The following is an 18,066-nucleotide window of genomic DNA, read 5'->3' on the forward strand; positions in this document are numbered from 1 at the left end:
TAGGTCGGGCTGAGGGGAATCCAACGGTATGTCCACCTCTTCATGTTCTGCGTCGGAGGGGCCCCGCTCCGGCCTAGACGCTGCCCTGGGAAACCTTGTTGGTCCCCGCGATCTGTTAGACATTGCAGTGATGGGGGATGGCATCTCACTGGGCAGGTTCGTTGGTGACCGTAGGTCAAGAGGTCCTCCTGTAAGAGTGGCAGTGCACCACAGACTCCCACGCCAGGGTGGTCAAGGCCTGGCAGTATGGGTGACTATCTCTGCCAGGGGGGGAGCACACATACGAGGTAGGGTGAGTGGTCACAGTGTGCAGCGAAGGGGGTCATATTTTAAGACGTCCATTGGATGAATTGTGGTGGCAGCAGACCTGGTGGCCGGGCAGGGGTGAGGGTCGCCAGGCGACCTCCATTATGTCCAGTATGTTTCTTTGGGACTCTTTATAGCTTTGTGGACGTGCAGAGCTGAGTGTTGTTGATGGGGTGGGGTTGGGGGAGCTCCTTAATGTCCAGGCGGATATGACCTACCGCTCCCAGTATGTATGGCTTGAGCAGAGCAAGCACCCTTTGTCCCAGTCCCCTCTTGCGGGGATGAAACTTCAAGGGAGGCTACCAGCGCTCCAGGGGGGGCTGTATTTGCGGACGTGGGCAAGCCTAGCAGTCTGTAATTCAGAGGTACTTCCCTGTAGGCCCCCTGGGTAGGTTGGCGTGTGTTTGGGGTGTGGGTGGCAGGCTGGAGAGCTAACATTTTGCAATGCGCTCCTGTAGCGCTATTCAGGTGCCAGGCCCGCTGTTCCAAGGGGGACCTGAGGGAGGAGGCATGTGAAAGCCTCAAACTGGTGGTACTCCCTGGTGGCACAGTCCGGCGTGCAGGGGGCTGGGAGAGGGAGGCCACCGCGGCGCCCCGGCAGGCCAGCAAGAGATAGGAAAAAAGTGGGGGGGGAGGTGGGAGACCCCGCGGCCCCACCATGGCCGACGAGTCCCGCAGAGGCCGCCTACTCTAGCAGAATCCCTGCTCTCACTTCCCCCTGGGGGGCACTTACCGTTGCCACCCGCAGTCAGCCAAGGCCCGCGGCGGCAAAGCTAGAGGGGGCCGATGACTCGCCCTCAGGCCGGGGCCTCACCATCCGGGTCCAAGTTCCCTAGCAGCTTCGCCGCTCTCCCGCACAGGTTCGGAGGGCTTGCAGGCAGCATTTCACGCCGCAGCAGGACAGCGCTGTCTGTGGCTACAGTGGCCGCCCCGAACGCTGTCATTCCAGGAAGTAGGCCCGGCACAGCCTCACACAGCAGGCAATGCAGACAAATGTATCCTGGGACTGCTTGAGCATTTTTCCTCGGTTTTTTGGGCCGTGTGTGCCCCGCAGTTTCAGGATACCGTGGAGCAAGGTTTCAGGGCTCCCTGATGGAGGATTCTGCCGTTGAACGCGGATTGCGTTCAGTGGGCCACGGAGCTCCTAGGCTAGGTAGCCATTTTGTCGGCTGCTCAACAGCGCACTCCCACCCCCCCACGTTTACACTTTTGCCCACCTTCTGATGCTTGCAGATTAAACATCGGTGGCATAAGTGCTCTGATGATTGAAAAAAAACCTGGAGCCATACCATTCTTCTTTTTGTGACTGTGCCGCCATCCCATCTTTAGCTACGTGTGCAACACCATGGGGCATGCGTGTGTAATGATGCCAAAGTGCTTTGTGAACCAGTAAATGACTTTCACGCAATTGCCACAGATTATCGCTGCTTTGCGTTTTTATCAAGAGCACCGTCCTATCTTAAATAGCAGAATAAGGTGGAACACTACACTGCGCTTGGATTTGTGGCATCATTTTCCCTGCCAGAGAAATTGAAGAATGTGCAGCCTTCTTCGCTGATTTGTCTGCAACAAGGTCATTTCTTGGGGATTTGGTGTGCTGTGCACTTTGACTGACAAATCTTTGGGTATCATTAAGAATTCAAGAAGGGCATGATGGGTAGTTTTTATAGGCGTGCCTAAAGCTTTTAAGAAACCTTTCTTTCCACAGCATTGCATACTATTTCACTATCCCAAATGCGTAGTAGAAATTGGTGAGCACTGTAACACACTTCTACTTTGCTACTAATTCCGCTACTTGTCCTGAGAACACATCTGGCAACAATCCTTTTTCAGCTACTTTACTGTGCAGTATGCACTGCTTAACGTGATGTTGACTCTCCCTTCTCATTTCGCAAGCAAGAACCATCATTGTAACATTCCTCATCTGCATTTTGCAATGGGGGCTCTAGTAAGTCATTATGGGCCATTGCAGCTGGATTGCAGTAGTGGGGCTCCACATATGCTGTGCTTGGCAGTAGAAAGGCTGTGTTTTAGCACTGAGCATCATGTGAGGGGTCACATTAGCTAAATTCAACAAAGTATGTTCATAACTACTCAATTGTGAGGCAGACCGATGCTGTGCTTTCATTTTAAGCATTAATGTAGTATGTGCACGGAGCACTGATGCAACGGGAGACAAACCTATTGCAGTGTTTTCTGAGCTTTGCACAGCCAATGTAACTGTGGCTACAGATTACAAGCCAGGTGCAATTTTGCTGCTATGAGATCTAGCTTTGTACTGTAAAATGCTTTTTTGTTAATACTGCTTGTGCATAACCTTTTTTCTGGCAATAGAGAATACGTGTTTTTGGTAATCGGGGAGCCTAAGTACTGGTGCACTTGCAAGTACAGAGCTTGTTTTATTTCTACAAAGACTTTCTCTGCCACCTCGAACAACTTAAGCTGGTTGGTTGTATGCATACAGTCAGCCATTTCTTGCAATTGACCTATGATGTTCGCATATCCTAATATCCTGTCATACCCAGAAAGAACCTCATTTGCCTAACTGTTGTCGGTTTGGGCAATTTTAGAATAGCTTGTGCGGTGGAGGTTGTAATGCTTCTAGCCTCCTCTGGTACGATGTGACCTAAATAACAAACCCTTGGTCTACATAATTGTAGTTTCTACTTGAATTGGTCGTACACCTTTTTACCCAACGCAGTCAACAGAAGTAATGTGTCTTACAAACTTTGCGTAAGAAGGCGACACAAGGAGATTTTCCTTGTACTGTACCGGCACCAAACCCCCTGGAAGTGGATATCGTTTAAGTCTTTAATATTTGGCCAAAGGGGGGGGGTGTGGACTTTCTGTGTAACCTCGGGGAAGGTGTCTACATGGACTAGAACCTAGAATTAATAGATGCGAATAGGTGTTGACTTGCTGGATGTTTAGGGATATTACAGAATGCAGAGCATAAATCGATACTTGTGAGTATGTAGCTGTAGTCCGAATGTATGATCATATAGATTCTGGATTTGGGACTAATGGAAATGTGAGTAAAACTATTGATTTTACTGCCCAAGATGCCCTAAGATCTTGTACAAATCTGTAAACCTCTCTTACAAGTTTCTTTATTGGCAGAACTTGTGAGTTACACAAGCTAGAAGCGGAGACCAGAATCCTTTTGATCTAATGATTTGATCATTACTGAGATACTCTCATCCTCTTAAGGCTGTAAAAGGGTATTGGTGCTTTTCTGGTAATGCTTTGTTTGAAGCTACTTGGAGGTGTACTGGTTCAGAATTTTCTATCAGCCCTATCTTCAAAATGTTGTGACAAACCTCTAACTTTCAATAATACCCCCTCCAAATGTACTTGTCTAGCCTCTTTCTTTTTTTTCTCTATAGGTTCTAACATCGATATTGCCTCGTTTTCATGTTGGTTTGGGATATCCAAGAAGACTCCATCCAAAGTACTATAGATGGTGTATCTGAGTTTACACAATGTCATGTCCTAACGATTTCACCTGTGCCAATGGTCTCAAACTAAATGCATATTTGATTGGAGTTGCGCCAATGGGTACGGTTTAGGGTTTGGTCATAGGATGAATCAGAGGGTTATTAGTCATCCCTGTGGTTCGGAGAGTTTCAAATGAAAGCTGCAAATGGGTGAGATTCCTATGTTTGATTACAGAACCATTTGCTACCTTATTTACTGAACATGGTAAATGTGTACCTTTTTTGCCCTCTAATACCTATTCATCATGAAATCCCATCTGAATGAGGTCATGTTCCCCTTGGCTTTCCTTGCCATTGTGTTAGACCTTTAGTTGAACATTCGTTGTGTTCATGTTTGGAAAAGGAGGGGGAGAGGGCATAACTGCGCCTGTGGCTTGGAATTGGGGCAGATTTGGGCACTCAAACTTCCATTGTCTCTCCTGCTTACAATAGTGACATGTTGTATTACTTGCCACAAACCGATGTTGATTACCTTGTGAGTCTGGGGCATTGCATCTGTGAGCTCTACATCTTGCCCTTGGTCTCCGAGTTCCCCTCACAGCTGCTGGCTTCCTCCTTCCACATTCATATACATTGCCCATCCCTGCCATTGTTGCTGCATAGTCTGTAATTGAAGCAGCATTCATTTACACTCGCTCTTGACAAGAAACATAATGATTTGCTATAGACACTGGTGAAGAGAGGGGCTTTGATTACCACCCTACACAAATGCTCTTCAACTGCTACTGTATTTTAGGCAAAAGCCCTTGAACAGAAGTGACCATTAGAGCTGTCTCAGGATGCTTGTTTGTACTAGCATGATGTTAAAAGACCACTTTCAAGCGATCAAAATAATCTGGTTGTGTCATCTTTCTTTTGCTTTATGTATCCTATTCCATTCCATCGTTTTGTGGCCACATAATTGCTATTTTCAGTATCAAAGCATCTGTAGCTTGTACCAAATCTACATCAGTTCTCTTTTCCCCACTTGAGTCAAATGTTGGCCCACTTTTGCAGGCATTATCACGCTTATTAGCTGATTATCGCACGAGGAAGGTAGCATTGAATCACTGTTTTGAACTTCTCAGTAAATCGTTCTGGCTTATCCCAGACATTCAGAAATTCTTTAGACTTATTCCTCAACTCCCGGATTTCCATGTACCGCACTTCCGGCACAAATGGCACTCTGTTCTGGTAACTGTCGCATTGGGCAGACTTGTCGGAGGAAGCGTTAGTTGCTTGCATGGGCGTGGCTTGAGGGGTGTTCTGCATTACTGTGCTAAGGGGAATTTGGAGGTCCACTTGCCCTGCGGTCGCGTATGTTGCATTGTGATTTAAATTAGAGGTGCCTGTCTGTTTTCTTCTCCTTGTTCCCCCATCTTTTTAAATCTCTCAATTGTTGGTACAATGATGTGAACAGGCTATTTCAGATGGGTGAATTTGACCATGCTTCCCTCTCTGGAACCTTTTTACACTCTCTGTATTTTGTCTAGTTACTTTACTTTACATTTGTATGCTAAACTCCTAATTCTATATTCCAGCATTCTTATTGAATCTTCTGCAAACCCGTTTAAGAAGACCTTCCATGCTTTCTTTTTTTTAAAAAACGTTTCTATTATTTTTTACAACAAATCAACAAAAACAAACCATACAGTGCATGTCGTATAACTTCAAGCATCGTATACAGTATTGTAAATCGTGCACTGCCTTCACATTACCCTCCCCCTTAACTTGAGCCTACTCCACTCTGCCCTCTGCCGTTGTTTCCTCTGGGGGTATCTCCCACTCTGTAATATCCAAGGAGTCATGTTCACTTGGGCAAGCCTGGGTGGACCCAGAGAGCATGGCCACTAGATGTCTCCAGCCCATCAGAGTTTCCGATTCCTCCTGCCCCCACCTGTTGGCCGCTTCATTCCATAACGCCAGTATGTATGCCAAGTCCTTGAGTTTGCTCACGTGTTTCAGTCTGCGCAGTCTAGAGAAGCCCCCTACCATGCATGCCCACACAGATTCCATATCTAGCATGATCCTTTTCTCAGATAAGAGAGCTTCCATGCTTCTAGTTTAGAAGACAAAAAGGGAAAAATAATGTGTATCATAAATTATAGTTTAATCAAGTCCTATGTCCCTTCTACAGGAAATTGGCATAGCCTGACTCCCTTTGTCCCGGTGCTCCATTTTTCAAAATACCTACAAGTCTCATTTCAATAAATGGTATAAATAAAATATGCAGCTATGCCCCTATCTACCAGGCTTTTTAAAATTGATTATTTTCCCCTTGTTTCAGAAATTCCACCCCTTTTTATCGATATTGAATATGCATAGAATTACATTTTCTCTAAAGGCTTCCATTCTTTGCATTTTGCTTCTTAGACTCCATCATCCACTTCCCTCAACTACCTACATGAGATGTCAAATTACCCCAATTGTATTTCTGCATTGTTCATCACAGATGGCCTAAACAGGCCAACTCCCAGACATGCTCTAAGGGTCTTCTATTAAACATTTTGGCAGGGCATTACGGGCTGACCGTCTCTCTTGTCTAACAAAGGCAGCACCCCCCCCCAACCCCCGTACCGCTCCAAACCAGGCATCCCTGCTTCCCAGGTTAGTACCTAGACCCACACTGTCTAACTTCGACCTTGCTGTGAGTGAGGAACTTAAGGCAATCGCCTTACCTCTCCATTCTCCCTCCTTCCTAGATTAGATCTACTCTATTGTTCAGGTTAGTGCGAAGGGTTTGTAGGGTTGTTCCTTTCTGACACTCAAGCCAAACTTTGTCTTCTTTCTCTCAGGCCCTGATGACACTCTCCTATCTCTCACTGTTGTTCTGTAGTACAGTAGTCTGGCCTTCTCAAAAGGGGATAAGATCTCCACTCTGCCGTGGGTGGAAGGCCTACCAGGAAGAAGTCCAGAGCAAGTCCTACCCCTGAGGTGGACAGTGGAAGTTGAGGGCCCGAATTCCTGCCCCAGCTTGTGCCACCATCTTTCTGAACAGTGAACATACATCAACTACCATAGACCCTGTAACAGATGCTTGCAAGTCTTTTCTGCAGTCTCCTTGTGACGACTATTCTGAACCAAGAAACCAGGACCAACCAAGTGAGAACCGATGTCAAGTGAACCACACCAGCCCAGCGACAGCCACAATGTGGCCACCATCGAGCATATCCCCAGACTCTGGGCACCAGCTGGCTGCAGAGGAGAAGAGAGCAATGCAGCAACACCATCTGCACATGGCGGCCAGAGAGATATTGCAGTGCCGCCATTACACACCAAGCATCTAGCACTACCAACTGACCCCCTGACTACTACAGATTATATTGAGGGACTCAATCCCTCATAACCTGAGTAGTAACAGAAACAAAGCCGCATAACTGGAACATTCACCCTCCCTTGCAGCCATTGCATTTCCCCAGCGAGGCTGTGCTGAGGATGTGGGTGGGGCGTAGCCCATTATGTATGACATTTGCTGCGTACACCAAGTCTTGGTCGGGAGTGTGGGGGGATTGGGGCGCAACTGGGTCAGATTGGCCAGGGACTGAGGCACAATCCAGGCAGGAGAGGAGTAGGATAAAAAAAAAACCGCAGCAAACAGAAAGTGTGGGTTATTCGGGTGAGGTCTGAGGAGATGGTGGACGACCAAGAGACTAGCAGGAGGGAGGAAGGAGCGGCAGAGTGTGGACGTGTTTTCAGGAGCAGGTGAGACATTAGCTAGTGAGTGGAAGTCTCATTGCAGTGTTTGTGTGGCGTATTGTTGCCAGAGTTAGCTTTAGCAATGACTGTGAAGTGTATCATACAGAGTGAAAGGACATTGTTTGAGTAGCAGGAGGGTGTAGTGGAGTGCAGGATGGAGTAGTAGATTCGAGGAGTAACAACAAAGGGTGTAGGCAAGGCACAGAAGGAGTGAGACATCAGAGGAGAGAAGAGAGGTGGATAGAGGTCAAGAATCAGAGGCAGGAGTGCGGGGTCTTAGAGGTGAAAGTGGGTGTGACAGAAAATACGGAATTTAACATGGGGAGCCAACGTCATCCCCCATTCCCTTGTACGTGTTATACTTCAAAGAATGAGGAACTTTCTATGCATTTAACATCCTCTGACGACGATCCACCCCCCTCTCATTTCAGCTATGAGAATAAAAAGCCGGTGTCACTGGAGTGGCGGAGGAGAGAACACATGCAGAGGCAATGCTCTGATGTAGCCATGCCTATGAGGGGCTGAGCCATGTTGAGCCAGCGGTGGTCCCAAAGGACGGGAGCCTCTGATGAAGATGCCAGAGTAAAGCCAGATTGGAGAAGGAACCACTCGGCAAACAGCAGCCGAGACCAGGAGAAAAGAGCAGAGTGACTGCTTGTTGTGTGAAGTTGTGGAGTTGTTGGGGAACCATGGAGTGGTTGACAAGAACTGTATATTAAGGAAGACCTGTTAGACGATTGGAACACTGGAACTTGATCCAGGGAAAGGTCCCTGGAATACCTGGAGAGACTTTCCCAAGAGTACAGGGCACTCCACTATTTTGGTTATGTTTTGACAAGTGGTAGGGCCAGTTAGCTGATGGGTTTGGACAGAGGAATATTTCAATTGGACTAACAACAAGCACCTTAGTTTAGTTTGTTAGGTAGGGAATCCTCCCTCTAGCAATAGGGCAAGTGAGGCATTTTCTTTAAGTACAAAAAAAAAAGACTTGAAGCCTATGTCCTCTGCTCCGAGTCCTCCTTCTGGCTTACCACAGTACACACAGGGGTTGAGGGGAAGCGCTCCACTACCCCTGTTGCAATCTCGTCTGGGTGTGGCGATTCGAGGCGTGACTGCACCAGGCAGCAAAAGTAGAGAGAGGATTTTTTTATTTGTTTATGGTTAAAACAAACCTTTACAAAAGTAGACATGTATCATAAAATTACACGTATCAAATACAATCAATTTGCAAAATATAAAATACATAATAAACATACCACATAACAATCAACTAAATCTACAACCATAAAAATTAATAAAATGCTGAAATCTCCTTTTCAAATATTCTTAAGAATGCCACTGATGCAAAAATTAATGCTTCGTCTACTCCTTCCATTAACTGGTTCCAAAGTGACTCCATGCAGTCTTCATAATTAACTTTACAAATCTCTTCAGGAGTTTAGTTCCAACATCTCTAAAATGTGAACATTCTAAGATCAGATGTTTTAGAGTTTCATTAGACTACACAGTTTGGAAATCGACATTTTGGCACAACATTATTATCTCAAATTTCTCCAATACTTAGTTCTTTCCATGGTATGGAACTGATTTAATCTAAATCTAAGATACTACCTTCTAGCATTATTACACGGAAATATTGCAAGGTATGCACAACAGCCATCTCTTTTACGTTGAAATTTAGCATACTCAAAGCCCTTATTTCCTCTATGGTTTTACACCAATCCAATTCAAAAAGTTTGTTTCACATAACCCAGACGAATATACAGATCATCATGATCCACTCCCAAATCACACAAGTTTTAAGGGTTATTGACCGATTTTAAGCATTCTCAGATTGTAAGATGTAAAGGAACTAGAGCAACGACCTTTCATAAATTCAAATACGTCTTGATATAGTGAATTACCAGGTGAATTAACTTTTTTGCTATAGTTTGAGAGTGCACACCATGTCCATCTAGTTGATAAGGAAATCAAACCCATCTCATGCCGGATAATACAATTTGGAATTGCAGAAGATATATGTAAGGCAGCTTTCATCAGACTACCCTGCATTGAGTCAATCTGTTTTTGTAAATCACACAAACAAATATCTAAGGCATATAAAAGTACCAGTTCCACCCTTTTAAGGTAAAAAAATTCTAAAAGTGGCATCACAGAAAATGTACAATATTTTACAAAAATGAATTTCATTTGGCTTACGCAACCCACGATTTTATTGTTGTCACAATACTTAAACGATATCCAAGATAAGTTATTTCTTGCAATTGATATACTGTTTGACCATCAATATTCCAGCCAAATTTCGAAGTTTTTTGCCAGTTTTGAATATCATAATGTTTGTTTTTGAAGGATTCGGTTTGAGATTATGCTGATAGGCAAATTCAGAAAACCGATTTTGTTTTGATTGCAGGCCAGTTGATGTCAAGTCAAATAGAATGATATCGTCGACGAAGGCCAGCCAATGCAGCTTTAATGAACATGGCCTTGCCGCGAAAGTTTCAGATGCTTTCCAAATTACATCCATATAAGATAGATACTAAACAACAATGCTGCAAAGTTGCACCCTTGCTTAAGCCCTAAAAATGATTGAACTGACTCTGTGATTGCCCCCACCTTGGGTGATCCGAATTTTATAGGATGTATTTGAGTGACATTTTATAATCCAATAGATAAGATGTTCCGGGATACCTAGCTTATGCATCTTTGCCCATAAAACATTAAGGACCACTGTGTCCAAAGCTGAAGATCAATGCAATATATAATGTACCAAGTTCTTTCTTGAGAGAGCATTGATTTCCATACAGCTCTGCAAACATGGATAGGATCATTGGCAGATTATCCCGGTTCCAAAATTGTGCCCCATTCCACCCCTTCGTCATAGCATTGAATTATCTGTGTTTTTATAGGGTTTTACGCAATAGTGAATACATAGAAAAGAGTAAGAAACATTTAGTCATTTGCATTAACTTACTATTGGGACTTCCTCTGACCTTTCCGGGCAGGGCTTTGCAGCACCATTTGAGACCTGTACAATTCCACCTGGTTTACTCGTATTTTATAAGCCACTGCTTCTAGGGGTTAATTCCATTACACTTCATAAAACCTTATCCGCATCTAGCACTCGCATGATCCCTTTTACTATTTTCAGGCAGTATGATACGCTTCATTAGTGATGCAAATCCCGTCGCTGGTAGCGCGTGCGCCTCGGAAGGAGGCTAACGTAATGCTTTGAACAGCCTTATGGGCCCGGTTGTATACGAATTGTTCGTTTTACAACTGTTCGAATGACAATTTACCTTTTCACAATTGACCGAATTGTGAAGGTCAATTGTACCATATATGTGGGGGGGGAAACCCCCCACCCAACGCCAAACCCCCAACACCCATATATATATTTATATATATGGGTGTTGGGGGTTTGGCGTTTTGTGGGGGGTTTACCCCCACATATATGGTACAATTGACCTTCACAATTCGGTCAATTGTGAAAAGGTATATTGTGACCCTTTAAATTCGGTCAATTGTTCATTCGAACAATTGTAAATGAACAATTTGGGTAATACCATGGGCCCTTGTCCGTGTCAGCCAATCAGATCTCTTATCATGTAAACTCCCAAAACATGGCTATGATCACTTTCATCACTTATTGCTGTGGTTTTGCTCTGTCCATAGCTCCTGTACGTTCACGGTTCGTAAGCAATAACCTGCTGTTTGCTACAACAGTCTCTACTGTGCTTTACCTTTCGCTAGCTAATAGGTCTTGCTCTCATGTGTGGGACTATCACAACCATAACATTGAATATTCGTCACTCAGTCCATCAACTAAGTATACATTTGGGTGAAGACTATGTCAAGGAAGGTTGCATGTGGTCACATTCGCCGCACACACTGCAAGGAGGTGAGGGATGGAAGATGTGGTGTGAAGGTGTACAGTGCCAACAACCTGAAATGCAAATTGGAGGGAGCTATGCATGGTTGAGGGGAGGAACGATGTTACAGGGAAAGCATCAGCGTGACGGGTGATGTCTTTTGGAGTGAAGTGGGGAAGGTGGCTAGTCGGGGTGAACATAATGGAAAACCCCACCCATGTCCCCCCCCCCCACTTAAACCGAGGTTAATGGGATGTCAGATAATCCAGTTCATGGAACGTTAGAATTGCTTCTAGGGAGAGACGGATGTTATGATGGATAACTATGAAATTTCATGGGATCACAGAAAACAGAAATAGGTATCCCCGTACATGTAAGCCAGATACCGCAAGTCAATTATCATGACCTTCTCAAGCTAGTTAATGTTTTATCTCTATGTAGTATTCTTATCACCATAGGAAACATAAATGTACCAAACCCTAAGCACAAGCAGGGTACAGCAAGCCTAATCACCCTTTAGGGTTCCATGTCTTAACATCGCGGCAAAAATGGCCTTAAATGGTAAAATGGGGTACACCTTTACCAGATCAAACCACAGCATTTTTGCCCCAATTTTATTTTACCTGCGACATTTTTGCTGCGATTTTATTACCCGATACATCCTTTAGCTCATGAGCTTCTGGAGTTAATCTGTTATCCCTGTCATGACAGAATGTCTTGTCGACCGGACGATTAATTTGTAGTAGAATATAAATTATTCCCATACAATACTAGAGTGACTGGTATTTCCACATAGTTTTGAAAAGATTAAAGCCCTATAGCTGAAAAGTACATATATTAGTCTGTTCCTTTTGTGTCAGTTACAGTATATTACTGGTTGTTTGGAAACTGGATGATCCTGGAAACATTCCTGGCTCATTAACGTTCACCTAGATAATGTCATCCAGTTCTCACAGATATTGGCAAGTCCTTGCCATGCTAACTACCAATGCACCAAAAAATAACTCTTCAGCCGGCCACAAACTAAAAGATCACCATCCAAGCTCTCATAGTTTACCACATACACCAACTCTTAATTTTCCTGTCTGAATGTGGCCTTCCACTCCACACAGCCCCATCATACGACCCAAGAAACAGGACCATAAAGGCCCCCCAAAAAACAGCCTACATTGTCTTCTTTCCCCAGCCCCAGAGTCTAATTCATGACGTGCCATATTTGGATTCATGCTCCCCTCCAGCGCCTAAGCCAGACTGAAGTAATGCTGTAGGAAAAAACGTTTGTGTCATTACACACCGCACTGTAGAATAAACATCCACTCTCCTGCTGCCCCCAAGTCCCTCCTTCAGGAAATGACGTAGGACTCTGCTATTCCGGGAGCACATCCTTGTCCTTTCACCCGCCACCTTCCAAATAAGCTACCTTTGTGTCCTAGCAATGCTCCTACATCTTCAAGTGACTCGAACCACTGGTTAATGCCCTCCCCTGTTCCATGCAGCAAAGTGTTGCTTTACAAAGCAAGGTTGGCTCTTCCCGGTACCATAATTGTTACCTTTTTATTGAAGGTTTATAATGCAGCATAGCTCATAGAGAATTTTACGTGCTTTTGGAGTCCGTTTGCATTACTTGCGAAACATTTTGTTGGGTCTTTTTTTATAAATGTCAGTTGCTGCAAACCTTTGGACAGCAGTAGCATGGTGACTGATCCTTAATAATGAATATACTTGTTTAATTCTGAGATGAAAAAAGATAACCGTTTCAGTTTTCAGCAGTAATGGTTTATTTTATACTTTACTCTTTCTTTGTGGATTTGATGCATGGTTTTCCGATAGCAAACCCCTCCTTAATCATTCACTGCCAACAGTCTAATTGTAATGTAGCAGACATGATTGTATAGCACATACAGAATGTTTGTTTTGCACTTGAATAAGGTCTTTATTGCTTTACTCAAAGGTACTCTTTTTACCTGAGCTAGAATGGATGAGTTGCACAGTGTATGTTCAGTCCTATCACCTGCAGGTCATATGATCTTCTAGAAGCATGCTCTTCCATTGACCCTAACCTACTGCTTTAAGGTTCCAAATGTAGATTATGCAAGATTAGTGTCTGACCAGCAAATACTAGGTCATACAAAGTAGACTGCTAATGTATGTTTAAATTTACTTGCAGGATTAATGCAGTGTCGAATGGACAAGTTCGTGGGGAGAGCTACAGTGAGGGGTGCTTAGGCCAAACAGGTAAGCCTATATGTATAAATCTTCTACAGCTTATGGCAGTTCTTTTCCTCTTCTTTTTTTTTTTTTTTTTTAGCCAACGAAATAAGCAGTGGATGCCTTAAGTTGAAGTTTACAACCCACAGGGAATACATTGGGTAGACAACAAGAACACCCAAAGATTGTTTGGCCTCTGGAATGAGCAGTACCAGGAGTCCCTAGAGACAGCTAGCAAGAGACCCAAATATACACATACATCTAATTTGCTTATCCTATTTGGAACATCCAGCTCAGCCCATAAGTCTGCATTAAATAACAAGCTGCCACAAGTCGGTTTAAGCCTTGTTTGGCCTAATGTGTGTAGTCCGATTTTGGGTCTCTGGGCACATCGAGCAAAGGGGGATCTCACTTGTGAGGTTTAGGCAGGCCTTTGATATGTTTAAAAGAAAATACTGCGCATCTCATCACTTGTGCCATAAGGAGCAGCCCAATCCTTAAAGGTCTCTGATGTTCTTTGTTCACCCCTTTGCACAATTGCGCAGAAACACCCCATGATTGCACATTTAAACCACAAATTCAGAAACAGAATGCAATATAAATGCACATACAACTAAGGCGAACCTATGAGCCCTCGTGAAATAGGCATCGTGGTGCGTATTACAGGACCATATCTTTTCTAACTCTGACCAACAAGTTTTTTTTGTTTAAAAATAATTTGCTTAAGTGTGACAGGCGAGTTGGGATCAGCTGCTGTCTCACTTTTAGGCAAGATTGTGTGCAGTACCCTTTGGTAGACTAAAACAACCATGACCACCTGGCAATAGCAACCCAACCTTGCTATAAGTCTGTACTACAGAGGTGGCAGTGTGGCTGAGCAGCCAGGGTTATCTCAAGAGGGGTCAATGTGCACAGTAGGGCTTTTAGACAGATATTCACAGTGATAAGTGTTCAAACACACTCTTGCACTCCAGGTTTCTTGATTAAACTATTATATATGTATTTAACAGTCAGTTCAATAAGCCTTCTTCAGGAGGGGACAATATATAAGCAACATACAAGTACATTTCAAAATACACACTATTAGTTTCTCTAAATCAGCAAGTACCCATTTGGGATGGCACACCGATGGTTTCTACACCTTGAAGTGACTTAAATAACTAGGACACTGTGGACATTAATATATCACTGGTACCTTTAGAGCAATACGGAGTTGGTGTCAAAGAAAAGGGTTTGGGAACAAAAACACAAGTCACAGAAATAATCGGAAGCAGGTAAGTACTTTTAAACCCGCAATGCAAAGTAAATTAACCCTTTCCTGGGGAAAGGTAAAACACAAAGTCAGAGTTAAGAAGAGTCTTTCAGGGAGCCTGGCCAGCCAATGTCAATTGAGCAAAAGTCTAGGTGAACTGAAGCACTTCTTGTAGGTAAGTAAAAGTCTTGCACAATGTTTTAGGCATGTTTGTAGAAATAAAGAATCTCAGAAGGGCCCCAAGCTGGGAGGTGTGTGAAAGGCAAAGCTGCAAGCAACTCTGTAAAAGCAACCAAGACCGGACTCAACTGAGAACAAACAAGGCTACATAACAAGAGGCAAGTCCCCTTAGTATTACAGTACCTTAGGTTAGAAGAAATGCTTCCAGCTGGCTTCTGTTCCTGTACAGCTCTGCAGATCCTGTTGTTCCTGGGCCTCAGTCATGGGGACAAGAGGGAGGACGCCTGGGGACTCCTGCACTAAAATGGGAAGGTCAGCAACAGCAATGGGCAAACTTCAATTCAGCGGCAATTTGCAGTTTCAGCTCCTTGCGTGTATAGAAACAGTGTGGTTCTCGGATACCACTTCAGACTTTCCTTGCATCTGGGGTCCAGCACTCTGTTGAGGTGGCTCAGGCTTGGTCAGTCCTGCTTCAAGGGAGTCTGGAGGATCTTCCTGAGGCTCGAGTCCGAACTTAAAAGCTATACACTCGATCTAGTGTTCCTCTCCCTGGCACTTCGTTTCCTGCAGCAGCAATGGAAGTACAGCCTGCTCAGAGAGGATGTCGAGGCGAGTTCACTTTGAGGTTGATTGGTCCCACCAACCCAAGGGGAGAAGTCGTCCTTGCGGGCTTCTGTAGTCGAGGCGAATTTGGAGCTACAGCACAGCAGCAGGGCTTCACCGGGCAAACCAACGGTCCAGGAGTAGCAGCAGGCATTTCTCTTCAGATTCCTTCGTCCAGTGTTCGACTCTGCCTTCCAAGCCAAAAGCCTCTCCTTTTATGCAGGTTTCTCCCATTCATTCCATCCTAGCTGTCAATCACACAACAGGGTTTCTGTCCTCCAAGGACAGCCAGCCGGCCAATCACCTTTGGGTGATTCCTGTAACCAAGGGGATTAAGCGCAGGGAGTTTCAGGCACCTCCCTCACTTCCTGCCCCTGCCAGACATGCTGGAGCCGGAGCTGGGTTTCACTCGTGAATCCTGCCAAAGACAAAACGAACAAAGGGACCAAATCCGGTTTCGCACGCAGAGTAAATCTCAAGAAGGGCCTTTACAACAAGAATTGGCGAAAAAAGAAGACTAAGCAATTTTGACAAAATGGGCACCTATGGGTGCCTTACTGCAGCTGCGATTGCAGCCCGCAGTAAAAACACACAATGGTAGTAAAAGGTAAACCACTGCCACCAGCCATTAATTGTAGAAAGGGTAACCTAAAGATGTTACATGAGAAACTAGACAAAGGGGATACTAAGTAACCCCTCCAGCACCCTATGGTAAGATAGGTATGTGCTGGGTCTAGAGAGTTACAAAATGTGAGTAGTAAGTAAAATCAAATTCAATTTCCTGCTCTATGAAAGGGTAGTTTCACGAAGAGAAGGTATTTAAAACTTTGGGAAATCTAAAACTTCCCTGTGTCACTGCACTGTGTGTCGCTGATGTACCCCCAATCTAGTAGATCAAACGCCTTGTGGGCGTTAAGCGAGACCCACCTCTAGATCCGTTCCTATCCTGGCTGTGCTCTCGATTAAATTTAGGGTTTGTCTGATGTTATCTTGCGTAGTGCGGCCTGGGATGAACCCAGTTTGGTCCGGGTGGATTTGTTCAGGGGATGAACCTCAACAGTCTGACTGCCAGTATTTTCGAGAAGATTTTAGTCTCGTTGTTCATTAACGTTATTGATCGAGAAGACACACTGCTCTGGGTCTTTCCCTGGTTTTGGGATGAGCACTGTTAAGGATTCCTCCATAGAGGGGATAATGCTTTCTGTTATCAGAAAGGAGTTTAATAATGACGCTAGTTAGGGGGCTAGAATGTATGTATATGTCTTTATAACATGGAGTTGTGAACCCGTTCCAGGCCTGGGGCAGCATTTTTCATGGATTGTATTGCTTCCGTTACCTCCTTTTGTGATTGGGTGTTCGAGGGATTCTAGATGGAGTGAAGTCACCCCTCGCATAGTAGCCTTCAAGTAGCTGATTTGCGCTGCTTTTCCCGCTGGAGCACCCACCATTATTTCCCTATGGTGATTCACCATTGCCTCCATCTTATCCCCCTCTGCATATAGGATGGTTATGCCTGGGCCCTTGAGTGATATTGTAGCTTTTTTAGTTTGTGCACCGTTTGCTTTATTGCTTTTCATAAAGTAATATTGTTTAGTGAACGCTAATGCTCTGGTGGATTTGTTTTGCTAGGTACATTTCCAGGGCGGATTTAGCTTTTTTGAGTTCTCTCTGCTTTAGTGGTTTGGAGCCTGCCTGTTGAACCCTTCTTCCAGTTCCACCACCATCTCTTTTAGTCTCGTTTGTTGCTGCCCCGCCCTCTTAATCGTCGCAGCAAAACTGATTTGAATTCCCCGAACCACTGGTTTCGTTGCATCCCAGACAGTTGTCTCTGAGCACACCACTGCGCTGTTTTCCTTTAAAATAACAGGTGAGTGCCATGGCTATTTCCTCTCTGAAAGCTATATCTTGTAGTAGTGAGTCCTGCAGCTTCCAGTGTCTTTGTGGTGGGTCTGGTAGGCCCTGTCACTCGCACCCGTGCTAATACTGGGGCATAGTCAGACAGCACTTTGGGTTGGATCTGTACCTCTTCGATGCAGGGGAATAGCACACTATACATCAGGATGAGATCTAGTCTAGAGATACCTTTATGTACGTGGTAATAAAATGTGTAGTTATGGACTCCTTCATTAGCAAGTCTCCAAGTGTCCACGAGCCCCACTATGTCAAGGGCTGCAGGTGTCTTCTAGAGTGTGAGTTTGCCTTCCGGAGTGTTAGATCCTCTTGTTTCAGAGTGGCGCCCTCTTGTCTCCAGGTAACGTGTTCTGTCTCGTTCTCTGTTGCTTTATTTGTTTTTGTGAGTCGAACCCTTGATTCTTAGTCTGCGGTCCACCCGGGATTATGGCTTCGTGGGGCTTGTCAGTGTGTCCTCCTGGCATGTTGCGCCCCCCCGTCCCCCATCGGTGCTTCGCACTCTTTCCCCCCCCCCCCCCCCCACACCCCCCGCTCACTGGGTTCAGGAGTTTTTATGCTTCTTTCA

At 44.8% G+C, this 18,066-nt stretch overlaps 1 protein-coding gene across 1 annotated transcript in view; it reads left to right on the forward strand.

Moving 5' to 3' along the window:
- The window catches only part of TMEM50A (transmembrane protein 50A), a 113,182-nt gene that overhangs the window by 35,131 nt on the left and 59,985 nt on the right, over positions 1-18,066 (forward strand). The window contains exon 4 of the mRNA XM_069622700.1: positions 13,515-13,582. Coding sequence (XP_069478801.1) covers positions 13,515-13,582 — 68 coding nt within the window. The remainder of the gene's footprint in view (positions 1-13,514; positions 13,583-18,066) is intronic.

Source organism: Ambystoma mexicanum, chromosome 11, assembly GCF_040938575.1.
Source record: "Ambystoma mexicanum isolate Mex_15411 chromosome 11, UKY_AmexF1_1, whole genome shotgun sequence".
Lineage (NCBI taxonomy): Eukaryota > Metazoa > Chordata > Amphibia > Caudata > Ambystomatidae > Ambystoma > Ambystoma mexicanum.